Raw genomic sequence first — 16425 nt, 5'->3', positions numbered from 1 at the left:
TGGGAGACTGAATGTTTTCTCCCTAAGGTAATGAATGCAACAAGGCTGTGGGTGTCCACTCTCATGACTTCTATTTAACATTGTTTTCAGGCAGTTAGGCAAGAAAGTGAAATAAAAGGCATCCAGACTGGAAAGGATGGGATGAAATAAAATAATTTGCAGATGACATGGTTCATATATAGGAAATCTTAAATAATGCACTGAAGTAGAATTAACAAGTTCGCTGAGATTGCAAGGATGTATTACCATCTATTGATTCTTGGTATATGGTACATAGGTATTTTAATTTCTGTACTTTTCTTTATGCTCAAAATGTTTAATAACTTAAAAGTGAAAAAGAACTGGCACAGCATTCCACAGTCTCATGATAGGCTGGCTGTGTAAGACTCCTCAGGCATCTCATTAAAGGGATTACTCAGCCATTAGGGGGACCAGATGGAAATGTGGATTCAGTAAAACTCTCCAAACAATTCTGATACACAAACAGGTTTAGGAACTAGTGTGACCATTGTACAAATGCCTAACACAGAGTCCTATAGGACTGCTACCTCTCTTACTCTCTATGGGACAACTGTTAATATAGTCTACAATTGTATTAGCTCTTTTGGGAAGATTGTCCAGAGTAAGGAGACCATATTGGAGAACAATTTTCAACACATCATAGAAGAGCTGAAGGAACTGGAATTACTTGGTCTCAAAGAACTGTAGCAATTGTCAAATACTGCAGAGTAGGGCATGGATATAGAGTGAGCGTTAAGCTTAAATTTCTCTAGCTTCACAAGGTGGAACCAGCTTTGGGTCTAAATAAGAAAGGGCTTAGTAGTTGAATGATTTCCTGTTTGGAAGCTGTTGATGCCTTATTCCTGGAAATAGAGGCTGTTAGGAATGTTGGGGAATTCCTGCCTGGGCTGGAAGGTTGGCATCGATAAATGAAAGATCTTTTCAATGCTAAGGGTTTGGGGTTTTTTTCTCCTTTGTGACTGTTTTTGTGGCTTCCACACAAGAGTTTCAGTTTTCTGATTTTTCTACAATGAATATAGAATTCTTGAGTAAAATTGTTTTCATTCTTTTTTGTTTTTCTTTAGAAACAAATAATGTTTATATGTCCCTCTACCCCAATTGTGTTTTGGAAGTTCTTTCTTTTCAGCAAGGACTCTTTATCTATCCCCGTATCCCTGTCAAAGTCCCATTTATCAAGTCTGAGGGATACCTGTGGGATTTTATTGAGGCATCTGGCTGGCTCAGTCAGTGTAGCATGCAACTCTTGATCTCGGGGTTGTGAGTTAGAGCCCCACATTGGGTGTAGAGCTTACTTTAAAAAAAGATCATTCATAAATAAAAATTTATCACTAATACTATGGGCTTTTTTATAGTATTTCTGATTTTCTTGTTTCTAAAAACGGTGGGTTTCTCTTCTCATAAAAGTTGGTTGAAAAAATAAAATTTTTTTAATAAAATAATTTTTATTGGTGTTCAATTTACCAGCATACAGAATAACACCTAGTTAAAATGTTTTTTGGGGATCCCTGGGTGGCGCAGCGGTTTAGCGCCTGCCTTTGACCCAGGGCGCGATCCTGGAGACCCGGGATCGAGTCCCACGTCAGGCTCCCGGTGCATGGAGCCTGCTTCTCTCTCTGCCTGTGTCTCTGCCTCTCTCTCTCTGTGTCTATCATGAATAAATAAATAAAATCTTTAAAAAAAAAAAAAAAAATGTTTTTTGAATTTGGTTTTTTTAAGTGAAGGTCACTATTTAGAAAATGAATACTAGGGCAGCCCGGTGGCTCAGCAATTTAGTGCCACCTTTGGCCCCAGGGCCTGATCCTGGAGTCCCAAGGATCGAGTCCAGAGTTTCACACTGGGCTCCCTGCATGGAGCCTGCTTCTCCTTCTGTCTGTGTTTCTGCCTCTCTCTCTCTCTCTGCGTGTCTCTCATGAATAAATAAAATCTTAAAAAAAAAAAAAAGAAAATGAATACTATTCTTATTAATTAATGAAATACCTTACAATGGAGGCATGTCTCTTTTAGGGGAATGAGACATTTCATACCTCTGTAAGGGCCTTGTACATTGAATGGCACTCTGTATGAGTATTCAGTGTTTCTTTTCAGGTAGCCATAACTAATGCTAATGCATAGCCTTCAGTACACATCATTATAGTAGTCTGTGCTAAACTAAAAGACTACTGAATAAACAGTTTATTTATTTATTTATTTTTTATTTGAGAGTGAGAGAGAGCACAGGGGGAGAGGGAGAAGCGGACTCCCCACTGAGCAGGGAGCCCAATGCAGGGCTCACTCCTAGGACCCTAAAGTCATGATCTGAATCAAAGGCAGCCACTTAATAGACTGAGCCATGCAGGTGCCCTGACATAACAGTTTATAGATGTCTAGTAGATTATTGTACTTTTAACCTGAGATTGAAAAAAATAGAGCAATTTATTTTTATAAATCTGTCTTCATTACCAATTAATAGAGTTTTATTTTTCACAGAAAAATTTTGAAAGATCTATCTTCTGAAGATACACGGGGCAGAAAAGGAGACGGAGAAAACCCTGGCGTTTCTGCTGTCACTTCTATGTCCGTTCCGACTCCCATCTATCAAACTAGCAGTGGACAGTACAGTACGTATAGGAATAAATTTTTACAAGATGGGCATACAAAAATTTAACTTTTTCATAAAGAAGTGGGGTATAGTCATAATGAAGAAGACTGTCCTGCTTTAATAGTGAGGATAATTGAAGAATAGCATTTTGTGCCAAAAACAATGCAAAGTACTTTTTCAGCATGATTGTGTTTACTTCTTACAACAACTTTATGAGGTAGGCAATTATCAATTTATGAGGAAATTCATAAAGCCTTAGAGAGGTTAGATCATGTCCCTAAAGTCACACAGCTTGTAAGTGATATGCTTACTTTGGAGTTTTGACAGATCTACCGCAATCAAGTTAGAATTTTACACCTCACAGAATTCTTTGTGCTATCTATTTGTAGACGATTTCTCTTTCCATTCTTTTTTTTTTTTTAATATTTATTTATTTATTCATGAAAGACACAGAGAGAGGCAGAAACATAAGCAGACTCCTCCCAGGGAGCCTGATGTGGGACTCGATCCTGGATCCCAGGATCATGCCCTGAGCCAAAGGCAGAAGCTCAACTGCTAAGCCACCCAGATGGCCCTCTCCTCCATTCTTTTTTTTTTAATTCATGAAAGAGAGAGAGAGAGAGGCAGAGACACAGACAGAGGGAGAAGCAGGCTCCATGCAGCGAGCCCAACGTGGGACTTGATCCCGAGACTCCAGGATCATGCCCTGGGCTGAAGGCAGGTGCTAAACTGTTGAGCCACCCAGGCTGCCCCCTCTCCTCCATTCTTTTTTTTTTTTTTTTTTTTTTTCAAGATTTTATTTATTCATGAGAAACACATAGAGAGGGACAGAGACACAAGCAGAGGGAGAAGCAGGCTCCACGCAGAGAGCCCGATGTGGGCTCGATCCCGGTCTCCAGGATCAGGCCCTGGGCTGAAGGCAGCGCCAAACTGCTGAGCCACCAGGGCTGGCCCCTCTCCTCCATTCTTAAGTCCTGTTCTTCGAGTCTAGTTGACTCTTGCCACAAAATCTATGTCCCATCTGAACACTGGTGGACATTCAATTGGTTATTTTGCTTCTGTTCATGCTGTCATTGTTTTCCATACTGCAGCCAAAGCAGTTTATTTAAAATGTCAATTAGATCACACCACTTTTCCTCTAGATCCTCCAGTGACGCTCCATCACACCTAGAATAAGTTCTACAAGGGTAAGTTAACATCCAGGCTCTGGCCTTGCTTACCCAACTCCAATCTCATCTGCCACTGAATGGCATTCTTGCTGTTTCTACAACACATGAAATTTGTTTCTGCCTCAATATATTTGGGCTTGTTATCCCCACTGCCTGGCACATTCTTCTCCCAGAGCCTCACATGACTTACATCCTCACTCCTGTTCCGCTTAAATGTCACTTCCTCACAGAGACCACTCTTCTTAAAATACGGTCTTTGGTTAACTTTCTTATATTTTTAATAGCATTTATATATGATTATTAAAAAGAACATGTTAGTTTAATTATAGATTTTATATATAATTAAAGATCAGCTTATTTATGATCTGTTCTCAAGGATAAGTTCCTTGAGGGAAAGAACTTTGTCTTGTTCATAGTTGTAAACACCAAGTATAGAGGGCCTGGTGCATAGTAGGCATTCCGTGAAATTTGTTATGAATAAATTATAGTTAAAGAATATATAGGGGATCCCTGGGTGGCTCAGCGGTTTAGCGCCTGCCTTTGGCCCAGGGTGCGATCCTGGAGTCCCGGGATCGAGTCCTGCATCAGGCTCCCAGCATGGAGCCTGCTTCTCCCTCTGCCTGTGTCTCTGCCTCTCTCTCCCCTTATTTCTATCATGAATGAATGAATGAATGAATGAATGAATGAATCTTAAAGAATATATATATAAAAAAACCACCTCAGTGAGGACACATAAGAAACTGAGACCATGGGCAGCCCCGGTGGCACAGCAGTTTAGTGCCACCTGCAGCCCAGGGGGTGATCCTGGAGACCCTGGATCGAGTCCCACATCGGGCTCTGCATGGAGCCTGCTTCTCCCTCTGCCTGTGTCTCTGCCTCTCTCTCTTTCTTTGTGTCTCTATGAATAAATAAATAAAATCTTAAAAAAAAAAAAAAGAAACTGAGAACAAAGTACAATACAAACTAGTATGTAAGGCAGCATGACCCAGTAGAACTTCCTTGATGATAAAAATGTTTTATGTTTGCATTGTCCAATACAGTAGCTGCTAAGCCACGTATGACTACTGAGCACTTGAAACGTGGCTGGCAAGACTAGGAACCGAATTTTTTATCTTGTTTTAGTTACTTTAAAGTAGCTACTTGTGGCTAATGCTACTATATCAGTGCAGATTTAGAGTATATTCAACCAGGGGAATACACATGTTAAACAAAAGTAGGAAGAGGGTGCCTGGGTGGCTCAGTCAATTAAGCATCTGACTTAGGTCATGATCTCGGAGTCCTGGGATCAACCCAGGACTCTCCTTCTCCCTCTGCCCCTCCTTCCTGCTTATGCGCACCTGTGTACTTTCTCAAATAAATAAAATCTTTTTAAAGAATAAATAGGAAGATATGTTACAAAAATGTTACAATTCCATGTTGTCACATACAATTCTATGTTGTCACATACACATGATTTAACATCAAAAGACAAAAAAAAAACATCAAAAGACATACACATCTATAAATATATTGTACGGATACACATATTTTGATATGTATTGATAGATCAGTCTATATGAACATAGGAAAAGATTAGGAAGGATATACACCAGAAATAATGGTTACCATGAGGTAATGGGGTGGCCAGTGGAATAAGCAGGGAGAGAGAATGAGAGTATTACTTTTTATTTATATACTTATATTTTTATATGTGTGTATATATATTGCGGGTTGCAGAAGAGATTAAAAATATTTGCAATATAAATTTAAAACAAATCTCTGCATCTAAACGCTGTCGTTACTTCTAAAGTTGTGTAAATTAAAGTATGTAGGAATACTTGTTGTGTGGCAGTGGAGGAGGGATAATTAGAAACTCCAGAAAAATTATTTTCAGTTAAAACACACATGTCTAGACAAATGTGTTTTGGCTTTCTGGTCCAGAGTGTAAAAAGAGGGACAAAAAGTTACATAATGATAATCTGTAAGAGTGTACCGAGATGAGGCATTAAATTCTAAAGGGGATTTATTATGTGGGATTGCATAATGCTAAAATGTTTTCTATTCCATCAGACCTTTTGAGTGTTTCAAAGTTTGAGAGGAGGGCAGCCTGGGTGGCTCAGCAGTTTAGCACTGCCTTCAGCCCGGGGTGTGATCCTGGAGACCTGGGATCAAGTTCCATGTCAGGCTCCCTGCATGGAGTCTGCTTCTCCCTCTGCCTGTGTCTCTGCCTCTCTCTTTCTGTATCTCTCATGAATAAATAAATAAATACTTTTAAAAAATAAAATAAAGTTTGAGAGGAAAATATTAACATAAATGAAATTTATTGAAAAATGTTTGGGGGGGGCATATAGTAATGTGATCTATAACTGGGCTTTCTCATGACAAACCTTACTGGTGATTTTTCTCTAGGAAGTGACTTGAATAGATTACATTTTTAAAATATCACCTAGGTAAGTAACATTTAGTACATTTTAACAGTGGTTACCACTGGAAAGCAGAGCTCAGAAACAGTATGAAGATTTATGTTTTCATTATATAACCTTTAATCCAATTAAAATTTTTCCATAAGCATAGTCTATTCAAAAATACTTTACACACACACACACAAAAAAACTTTACACACACAAAAAAATACTTTACAGCTTATTTGTGTGTGTGTTTTAAGATTTTATTTATTCATGAGTGACACACAGAAAGAGAGAGGCAGAGACACAGGCAGAGGGAGAAGCAGGCTCCATGCAGGGAGCCCATCGTGGGACTCAATCCCGGGTCTCCAGGATCACACCCTGGGCTGCAGGTGGCGCTAAACCACTGCACCACCGGGGCTGCCCAACTTTACAGCTTATTTGTTTTTTTGTGTTTTTTTTTTTTTACAGCTTATTTGTATAAAAATTACAAACTATGTTAATGTTTCCTTCTACTTATTTTTCCTTTAAAAGCTAGCTATTGATACCCTCTCCTACTGCACCAGAATTAATGTGACAGCATTAGCAATTAGCATGTGGTGCTTCATGGAACCTAAAATGTGTTTTGACTAATCAGTTATATTGTAGTTTGAGACTAAATTTAAGATTGGTGCATCTGAACTATAAAATTTTACAGATAAATGCCATTTTATTTCTTTTACCTATAGTTCAAAGTAGTCAACAGTTATCAAGTGGAACTGCATTCAGACCTGTTTTAATAAATAGTGTTTAGGGGTATTTTTCACCAATCCTTTGCAATTTAGTGTATTGTATAGCCTTACAAAAGCTATGTTCTCTCTTTGGTTAAAGTTGCCATTGCCCCAAATGGAGCCTTACAACTGGCCAGTCCAGGCACAGATGGAGTACAGGGACTTCAAACATTAACCATGACAAATTCAGGCAGTACTCAGCAAGGTACAACAATTCTCCAGTATGCACAGACCTCTGATGGACAGCAAATACTTGTGCCCAGCAACCAAGTGGTTGTACAAAGTAAGTATGCTTAAATGTCTATAGAAAACATCCAATGTACTTTCAAAGACACTTACGAATTAACTCAATCTTTTGACCACACAGCTGCATCAGGAGATATGCAGACTTATCAGATCCGTACCACACCTTCAGCTACTTCACTACCACAAACTGTGGTGATGACTTCCCCTGTGACTCTAACATCTCAGACAACTAAAACAGATGACCCCCAACTGAAAAGAGAAATAAGGTTGATGAAAAACAGGTAGGTAGTAAAATTGTATTGCCAGAATGGGTAATGTTTTTATAAATATCAAGACATAACCAGGTGTTAACTGGAAGTGCATATTAAAAATGAGAGAGGTTTGGGACACTTGGCTGGCTCAGTCGTTAGAGCACATGACTCTTGATCATGGGGTTGTGAGTTTGAGCCCCGTATTGGATATAGAGCTTACTTTTTAAAAAATGAAGAGAGGTTATATACACTTTTTTAAACTGAGTGTTAGATTATGTCTAGTTCATTTCCAGTGCACCACTGCATTCCATTGTTTATCTCTTTATTTCATATATTGTATCTTTTGAATAGTACTGTTAAGCAGAGCTTTTCAATTTATTTTGTTCTTGTTGGGCTGACAAAAGTTAAATGAAAATAATAATTTGCTGCTAGCCATTGACAGCAAGAAGAGGAAAGAATTCCTACAAAAAGTGATGGACGCAGAAATGATCCTCAAAAATTAATTTTACCCATGAATATATAGCAGTGATTTAACCTCTAGAAACATTTATTTTCATTTTAAATGTATTTTAAGCATAGCTATATGTACATCAGCCATGAAAAACCATCAGTTCTTTGAGAAATAAAAATGAGTCGCCTTCTCAGTGAGTTCAAGGGGAAAAAAGGAGAGAAAGGATACCAGTAAATTATATTAGGAACCAAAAAGGGGAGATATCCACAGATAAAAAAATGTTTTTAAAATTACAATAGGATTCTATTTTCAGCTCCTCAACAATAAGTTAGAAAACCAGAATAAAAGGATGATTTTCTAGAGCAATAAAAATTATTATAAGAGGACCAGAGAGATGCATTTAATTACTTCAGGATAAAATGTTTCGTTACTAAAAATTAAGAGCATATATCGTTGTAAATGAACTTGGTAACATGGCAGGATTATGTTATTTTGGAGGTTCCAGCAGATGCGTGCACTAAGACAAGAAACTAAGATGTGTAAATACTAGGAGAAAAATTGTATTTTTTTGCTGACTATATGATTGTGTACCTAGGAAACCGAAAAGACTTGTTAAAAATTAACTAGAATGAGACTTCTCTTTCTGACAGTATGACCTCAGCTATATAATATTTTTAAAAGCTTGATGAGGGGCACCTGGATGGCTCAGTCGGTTAAGTGTCTACCTTTGGCTCAGGTCATGATCCCAGGGTCCTAGGATCGAGCCCCACATCCAGAGTAGGAATTGTTTCCTCTTCCTGCTGAACAGGAAGCCTGCTTCTCCCTCTTCCTCTTCCTCTGCCTGCTGCTTCCCCTGCTTGTGCTCTCTCTCTGTCAAATGAATAAATCTTTAAAAAAGCTTGATAAAATATTTAAAAAACCCACCCCTTTAAATAATTAGAAGAGCTATCTGTTGAGGTTAGAAATGAACCAGAAGGGCAGCCCCGGTGGCGCAGCAGTTTAGCGCTGCCTGCAGCCCAGGGTGTGGTCCTGGACACCCGGGATCGAGTCCCACATCAGGCTCCCTGCATGGTGCCTGCTTCTCCCTCTGCCTGTGTCTCTGCCTCTCTCTCTCTAGCTGTGTCTCTATGAATAAATAAATAAAATCTTTAAAAAAAAAAAAAAAGATGAACCAGAAGCACAAGACCATGAGGTTAATAAGCACTGAAGCAGCCCCTATATACTTTATAGATAAATTCAAATCTTTGTGATTGGTATAGCTTTGGTAATCGGTGGGGACCAGGGACAAAGCCTGGGGTTTGTGCAGGCTGGGAAAATGGATCAGAGATTCTTTTTCCTGAACTCAACACACAAGAAGTGCTTTATCCAAAACTGAGAGTTATAAAATTGACCTTTGAACAACAACGGTTAGGGTGCTGACCTCTCCTCAGTTGAAAATCCATGTATAACTTTTGACTCCCCAAAAACTTAGTCTACTGTTGACCAGAATCCTTACTGATAACGGTGGGTTAACACATATTTTGTATGTTAGGTGTATTATATACTGTATTCTTAGAATAAACTAGAGAAAAGAAAATGTTAAAATCATAAGGAAGAGAAAATACATTTACAGTACTATATTTATTGAAAAAAATCTGCATATAAGTAGACTCACAGTTGAAACCTGTGTTGTTTAAGAGCTATAATTTAAAAATGGATCTGGGTCCAAAGTGCCCCAACTTTTTGGAAGAAAGCGATCTCAACCCAGGCTTTGACAAATTCTCATACGTTGAGTTCTAACAAATATAAGTTGAAAAATCACAGACTACCCAACCCCTAAAGTAATTTTTCACCCAAGATTAAACTATTTAGTAAGTGGTAGAGGTAGGATTTAAACACACATGTCCATGTTTCAGAGTCCAAAGTCTTAGATAATACCATACTACCTTTCAGGAGCTAGAAAGAGCAGATAACAGAATGAGATATGAGAAGTCTTCAGTTAATGTATCTACTATATTCAAAGGAAAAAAAAAAAAAGGATGTCATTGAAAATCATCAAAGATGAAGAGACCATATAAAAATGATAAAAATTGGGAAAAATAAAACTGCTATTAGTAGCAAATATATATTCATCTGCTTAGAATATCCAGTAGAATCATCTACAAAGTATGAAAGCTTGAAAAAGAAACAGTTCTCTTCAACGTTGTACTGGAAATCTTTGGCAATTCAGTAAAACAGGAAAAGGGCAGGGGGCAATTACAAGAATTTAAATGAAAGAAAACTATTTTATACAGAATTGCCTATTTTTTAAAATGGACTTACAGAAAAATTATTAGAAGTAATGAATTTATAAGGCTGCTAAATATAAAGCCCGTTTTCAAAAATCATATTTCCTTACATCAGCAATGGTTTGGTAAATAAATAATTATTAAAAATATATCATTTATGTTATCAGCAAATAAAATACCTGAGAATAAATCTAACAAAAGATGTCTAAGACATTTATGAAAAATATTGTACAGTGATTTTTGAAAGACGTTAAGGAAGATCTAAATAAATGGAGAAATAAATACTATGTCCATAGATAATAGAAACTCAGTATTATAAAGATGATTATTTTTCCCCCAGTTGATCCATAGATTCAGTGCACTTCCAATCAAAACCCAAACAGGTTGTTTGAAGAACTTGACAAGTGATACTAAAATTGATAGAAGAGTAAAGGGCCAAGAACAGCCAAAATATTCCAGACAAGAATAAGGTGAGGAGATATCAAGTTTTATTTAAAGCTGTGATAACTGAAATAATGTGATACTGGCATTGAGAAAAAAAACAAAATGACCAAAGAAATTGAGAGCTCAAAAATAGATCCATGAACACATAAAACCCTAATACAGTAGGATAGATTATTGGGGGAAGGAGGAACACTTCAGTAAATGGTACCAGGATAATTATTGATATGTGAAAAAAATACTGGATTTCTTTTCTCACACCATACACAAAGATCACTGCAGATGGATAAAAACACAAATGTGAAAGGTGACATTTTGAAATTTTGTGGTGAGAATATGTAATTTTTTGGCTTCAGGAATAGGAAAAAATACCTTAAAACAACTCACACCCCCTCCCACACACAAACTTTAACATAAAAGATTAATGAATCTTCATTAATAATTTCTTTTCATCAAAATAGAGTGAAAATACAAGCTTCAAGCCTATAGAGGATACAGGCAGCATGTCTAACCCCAAAAAATGTGTTTGAAAAAATACAAATATCTTCAAAATTAATAAGTACAACCCAACAGAAGATAAATAGGCATTTCTCAGAAAACACAGGTGGTTAATAATCTTATGAAAAATTGCTTGCCCTTATCAGTAATCAAAGAAATGCAAATAAATACCACATACTCAGATACCATTTATCCCCACCCAATTAGCAAAAATCTTAAAGTCTAACCAGGAATTGGCAAGGTTTTGGAACAGTGAAACTCAAAGACTGCTTACAGGAGTGAAAATTGGTATGGCTGCTTTGAAATTAATTGGCCTTATCTTGTGTAGTTGATCTGGATGTGCTTCTTGACTCAGCTGTTACTCTGTGTATGTGCCTAAGACAGACTATTGCAGGAAGTATGCATAAGAATGTTCACACAGCAAAAATTAGGAAACCACCTAAGTATTCATCAGTAACAGAATGGATACATACATTGTACTTGTATTTATACAATGAAAGAGTGTTCATTTGTATCAACTGAGTGAATGATCACTGTAACATGAATAAATATTAGAAAAATAAAGTTGAATGAAAACAGGTTGTAATTTTAGAAAATAAGCACACTAAATTATATGTAATTTAGAGGCCTTTATTACTAAAACTATGAATATAAATAAAAAATTGAAGCTAATAATTGCTTTTGGGCAAAAGGCAGAGGGATGGAATCAGGAAAATGCACAGAGGGTTCTTTCAGCAATATTGATTATTTACTTATTCAATTGGGTGTTGGGTTTACATGTGTTCATTTTATAATTTTGCAGATATGCTTCATAACTTATAACTATACTACAGTCTTGTGTGTGTATACTATTCCATAATAAAAAAAATTTTAAACTACCGTGCTTTATAAGGAATTCAGCAATAAGTTATTTTTCTATGAATTACCATCTTGAAAATACAATGGGAAGTAATATTCACATTAGTAACATATCATAAAATACTTAGCAAATTCAATAGGAAAGACATAGGATCCACATTTTAAAGATCTTATTGAGAACTAAAACAGTATCGAAATATATAGAAAATACCGGTGTTCTTCGATGAGGGCCATTAATATAAAATATCAGTTCTTCCAAAATTCACATAGAAACTTGTTGTGGGGGATCCCTGGGTGGTTCAGTGGTTTGGCGCCTGCCTTTGGCCCAGGGTGCGATCCTGGAGTCCCGGGATCGAGTCCCGCATCCGGCTCCCAGCATGGAGCCTGCTTCTCCCTCTGCCTGTGTCTCTGCCTCTCTCTTTCTCTCTATGTCTATCATGAATAAATAAATAAATCTTTAAAAAAAAAAAAGAAAGAAACTTGTGATTCAAGTTAGAATCTCTGTAGATCTCCGTGGAATTAGACAAAATAAAAGTTTACATGAAAGAAAAAAATACTCAAGAATGGTTAAGAACAGAAAGAGCTTACTTGTCATGTTAAGCATTGAAACATACTCTCTAATACCACGGTAATCAAAACTTGGTATCAGTGGGGTGCCCGGGTGGAAAAAACAACCCCAAAACTTGGTATTAGCAAAGGGGCAGACAGTAACATTAGCAAACAGGGTAAAGCCCAAAAATAGCTTTTTGTGTTAGTATACTTCTAAGGGACGGTTTATTTAATAAATGTTAACTGACAGCTCCACATGTGAAAGAAAATTAAATTGGACTCATTATTTTATATCACATACAAAAGTAATTCCAGGTAAAGATTTCATTGTGAAAAATTAAGCTATAGAATCTTTAAAATTAAAAGAAGAATATACAGTGCAGGGAATTTTAATTTAAGCCAAGAAAAAGACATTTATGGTATAAGATATAAAAATTTTAAAAATCTGAGAAGTCAAATGGTAGAGTAGAAAATAATATAAAAACAGATAAAGATGGGCAGCTCGGGTGGCTCAGCGGTTTAGCGCCACCTTCGGCCCGGGGCTTGATCCTAGATCATGTTGAGCTTCTGCATGGAGCCTGCTTCTCCCTCTGCCTGTGTGTCTGTCTGTCTCTCTCTCTGAATGAATGAGTAAATAAATAAATAAATCTTAAAAAAAAGAACAGATAAAGAGGGGCACTTGGGCAGTTGATTAACTGTCCGACTCTTGGGTTTCAGCTCAGGTCCTAAATCTCAAGGTGGTGAGACCAAGCCCCATTTTGGGCTCCAAGCTCAGCTTGGAGTCTGCTTAGGACTCCTTCTCCCTCTGCTCCTTCCCACCATGTGCATGTGTTCTCTGTGTCTCTCTCAGATAATCTTTTTTTTTTTTTTTAAGATTTTATTTATTCATGAGAGACAGAGAGAGGCAGAAACACAGGCAGAGGGAGAAGCAGGCTCCATGCAGAGAGCCTGACGATGGGACTCGATCCCGGGTCTCCAGGATCAGGCCCTGGGCTGAAGGCAGCACTAAACCCCTGAGCCACCTGGGCTGCCCTTTTTTTTTTTTTTTTTTTTTTTTTTTTTAAATAAAGGATTAATATGTATAATGCACAGAGAGAGTCCTTAGGTTGTTGTAATTTCCTTTTTTTTTTTTATTTATTCATGAGAGACACGCAGAGGCAGAGACCTAGGCATGGGGAAGAAGCAGGCTCCCTGTAGGAGCTCGATGTGGGACTCAATCCCAGGATCACACCCTGAGCCAAAGGCAGACAGACGCTCAACCACTGAGCCACCCAGGCTTTCCTGGTTGTAATTTCTCATTGTAAAACAGGAAAAGATATGAATAGAAAAAGGGTATGACTAGGCAAGTTTACATGAGAGATCCAAATGACCAGTATTTGAAAAGATGTTGAGTCTCACTAGTAGTTGGGGAAATGAATATGAATTAGCAGTGAAATATTCACATGGCAAAGATCTGTACCAACATAGAAATATCATTAAAATTGTGTGTAAAAAAATAAGTTGCAGGTAATACTTACATTAAGTACATAGTATAAAAAATACTCAATACTTTTCTACTTCTCTATTTATGTAATACATGCATGGGACTTCATAGAAATATTGTTAAGAGGACATGTACAAAACTGAGTATCAAGCACTGTTTGTAATTAAAACCTATATAAAAAATAAAGGAAGATAACCAGAGGACCCATAAATTTTGCTTCTTGATATTTGTCCAGGAAAAATGGGACATCTGTTCACAAAAAGACAGGTATAAGCATAGCAGCTAAAACTAGAAACAGCCCCAAAGAATAGATCGATAAACTGTGGTGATAGTCACAGTGGAATACACCCAGCAGCAGTAAGGGAAAAAACCACTGCACAAACATCAATGAAACTCAAAAATATAATGAGTGAAAGGAGACCAAACACAAGAGTATATACTGTATGACTCTGTTACAGGAGGATGTGGAATAGGTGATAAAAATCAGAACAGTAATTGTTGGGGGAAAGGACTGACCAGGACTGGGCATGCGGGATCTTTCTGGGACAACAAAGATGTTCTGTCTTGATAAATGTGTAGGTTATGCAGGTATATGCATTTGCCAAATCAGATTGAATTCTACGCTTAAGATCAATGTATTTCGCTCAATGGCGATATGGATGACCAGGGAGGATTAATGCGGTGCACTTACCATTTAAAGAATGTGAACTTTTTTTCTAACACTGGTTTTTAATGCTTATATTTAGAGAAGCTGCTCGAGAATGTCGCAGAAAGAAGAAAGAATATGTAAAATGCCTGGAAAATCGAGTTGCAGTCTTGGAAAATCAAAACAAAACTCTAATAGAAGAGTTAAAAACTTTGAAGGATCTTTATTCCCACAAAAGTGTTTGATTAAGAAAGAAATATTTTTGCAGACTTGCCTAAAATTAGATGGATTTTTTTTTCTAGTGGAGTTTTATAAATTAAAAGGTCAAAAATGAAGCTTTTTATTTAGGCTTTTGCAACTCAAATATCTTATGCAAGAGATCTGGTGACAGAAGATAAAGTAGAAAATGACCTCAAGGAAGTTACTGGCACAACTGGAAACACTGTACAAATTAAACCTACGCAAGAAGCAGGAAATGAATTTGCACCAATTTGAATTTTCTAAATAACAAGAATCCAAAAATGGCAGATAAGATGAAATTTGGTAAATTGATTTTTAAAATAAATCAGTTTACCCTGTAGGTTTGCATTTCTTACTGTTTCCTAAAATTTACCTTTTTCAGTTGTGTATGTGTGTGTGTGCGCGTGTACGGTTTTTTCTGCCGATAAATTCTAAATTACAAATATAAAAGAAAAGCTAATACCATAACTAAATATATAAATTATGTGTTCTGATTATGTATACTTGTTCTATTGTCAAATCTTTTAAATGGTTTTTTTAAAGTTTGTTTTTTGGACTTGAGAGGGGTTTTGAGACATGGAGTCACTATTTTTAGGCTTTGTCCTAAAAGGCATATAAGGTACATGAATGGAGTGTGGTGATTTTGTAACATTTTTTTATCCGAATGGAAAGAGAACTTCTGTTTAAAAGTTTGATACTTTTAAATAGCTTGTTTTTTGGTTACTCTGGGAATGGAGATTTTCTACGAATATATAATAAATTGTTTTTTGATTCTATATTCTGTATGCAGTTCAATATACATTACTTATTCTGTTGTGCTTTAATAGAATGGAATGTTTACAGGCCCTTGAGATGATATTAGAGTATTTTTTAAAAACCTTCTGAAGATGCATACCAAAGTTTTCCAAGAGGATTTTATAATCAATTTAATGTAAGGTTTATCAGATTCTAAAATAGTATGGTTATTAAGGCAATTTTATGTTAGAGTCTATTTTGTAATGTAGTGAATGGTACATTTCTAAGAAAAGTGACTGCCAATATATTTTTATAGCTAATCTTTATAAATTCTAAAGTTGAGTTTTTAATGATTATTTTAAATGTTTATATAGTTTGTTTAGTAAAAAAAAATATTTTGCATCTCAAAGTATCATTTTTATATTATGAGAAAGTTTCCAGATTGGCTAATATTTGAATTGCAAGTTTTGTATACAGTTTATCCAAAGCTCAAGAATGCCCATCAGTACACCAATGTTTAACCTCTGTATTCCAGTTTGTATACACTTTGAAATTGTACTGCAAAATTATTGTGCGCTTCTTACACAATATGTATCATATTGTTGTCTGTGAAATTAAAGGATATTTGATAAAATTAAGTTTGCTGAATGTAAAATATATCACTTGATATGTGGACAAGCTTCCTGATAGCCATTCTCTTCATTTTTTTAAAAAGATATTTATTTATTCATGAGAGAGGGAGTGGGGCACAGGCAAGGGAGAAGCAGGCTCCCTGCAGACAGGACTCGATCCCGGATTCCAGGATCACACCCTGAGCCAAATGCAAACACAACCGCTG

The 16425-nt window shown here is 36.5% G+C and overlaps 1 protein-coding gene across 13 annotated transcripts in view; it reads left to right on the top strand.

The window, feature by feature from the left end:
* ATF1 (activating transcription factor 1) overlaps positions 1–16425 on the top strand; it is an 88800-nt gene that overhangs the window by 58661 nt on the left and 13714 nt on the right. For 7 of the 13 annotated variants that reach the window (XM_072797934.1, XM_072797932.1, XM_072797935.1 and 4 more), the window contains 4 exons: positions 2488–2618; positions 7023–7205; positions 7290–7449; positions 14713–16225. In XM_072797934.1, coding sequence (XP_072654035.1) covers positions 2488–2618; positions 7023–7205; positions 7290–7449; positions 14713–14857 — 619 coding nt within the window. In that variant the 3' untranslated portion in view covers positions 14858–16225. Of the gene's footprint in view, positions 1–2487; positions 2619–7022; positions 7206–7289; positions 7450–10477; positions 10608–14712; positions 16226–16425 lie in introns of those variants that run through there. The other 6 variants (XM_072797928.1, XM_072797925.1, XM_072797927.1 and 3 more) reach the window with 2 other exon arrangements.

Source organism: Canis lupus, chromosome 25 (assembly GCF_048164855.1).
Source record: "Canis lupus baileyi chromosome 25, mCanLup2.hap1, whole genome shotgun sequence".
NCBI lineage: Eukaryota > Metazoa > Chordata > Mammalia > Carnivora > Canidae > Canis > Canis lupus.
The sequence above is the reverse complement of the archived record's forward strand: the minus strand, read 5'-3'. Positions and strand labels throughout refer to the sequence as shown.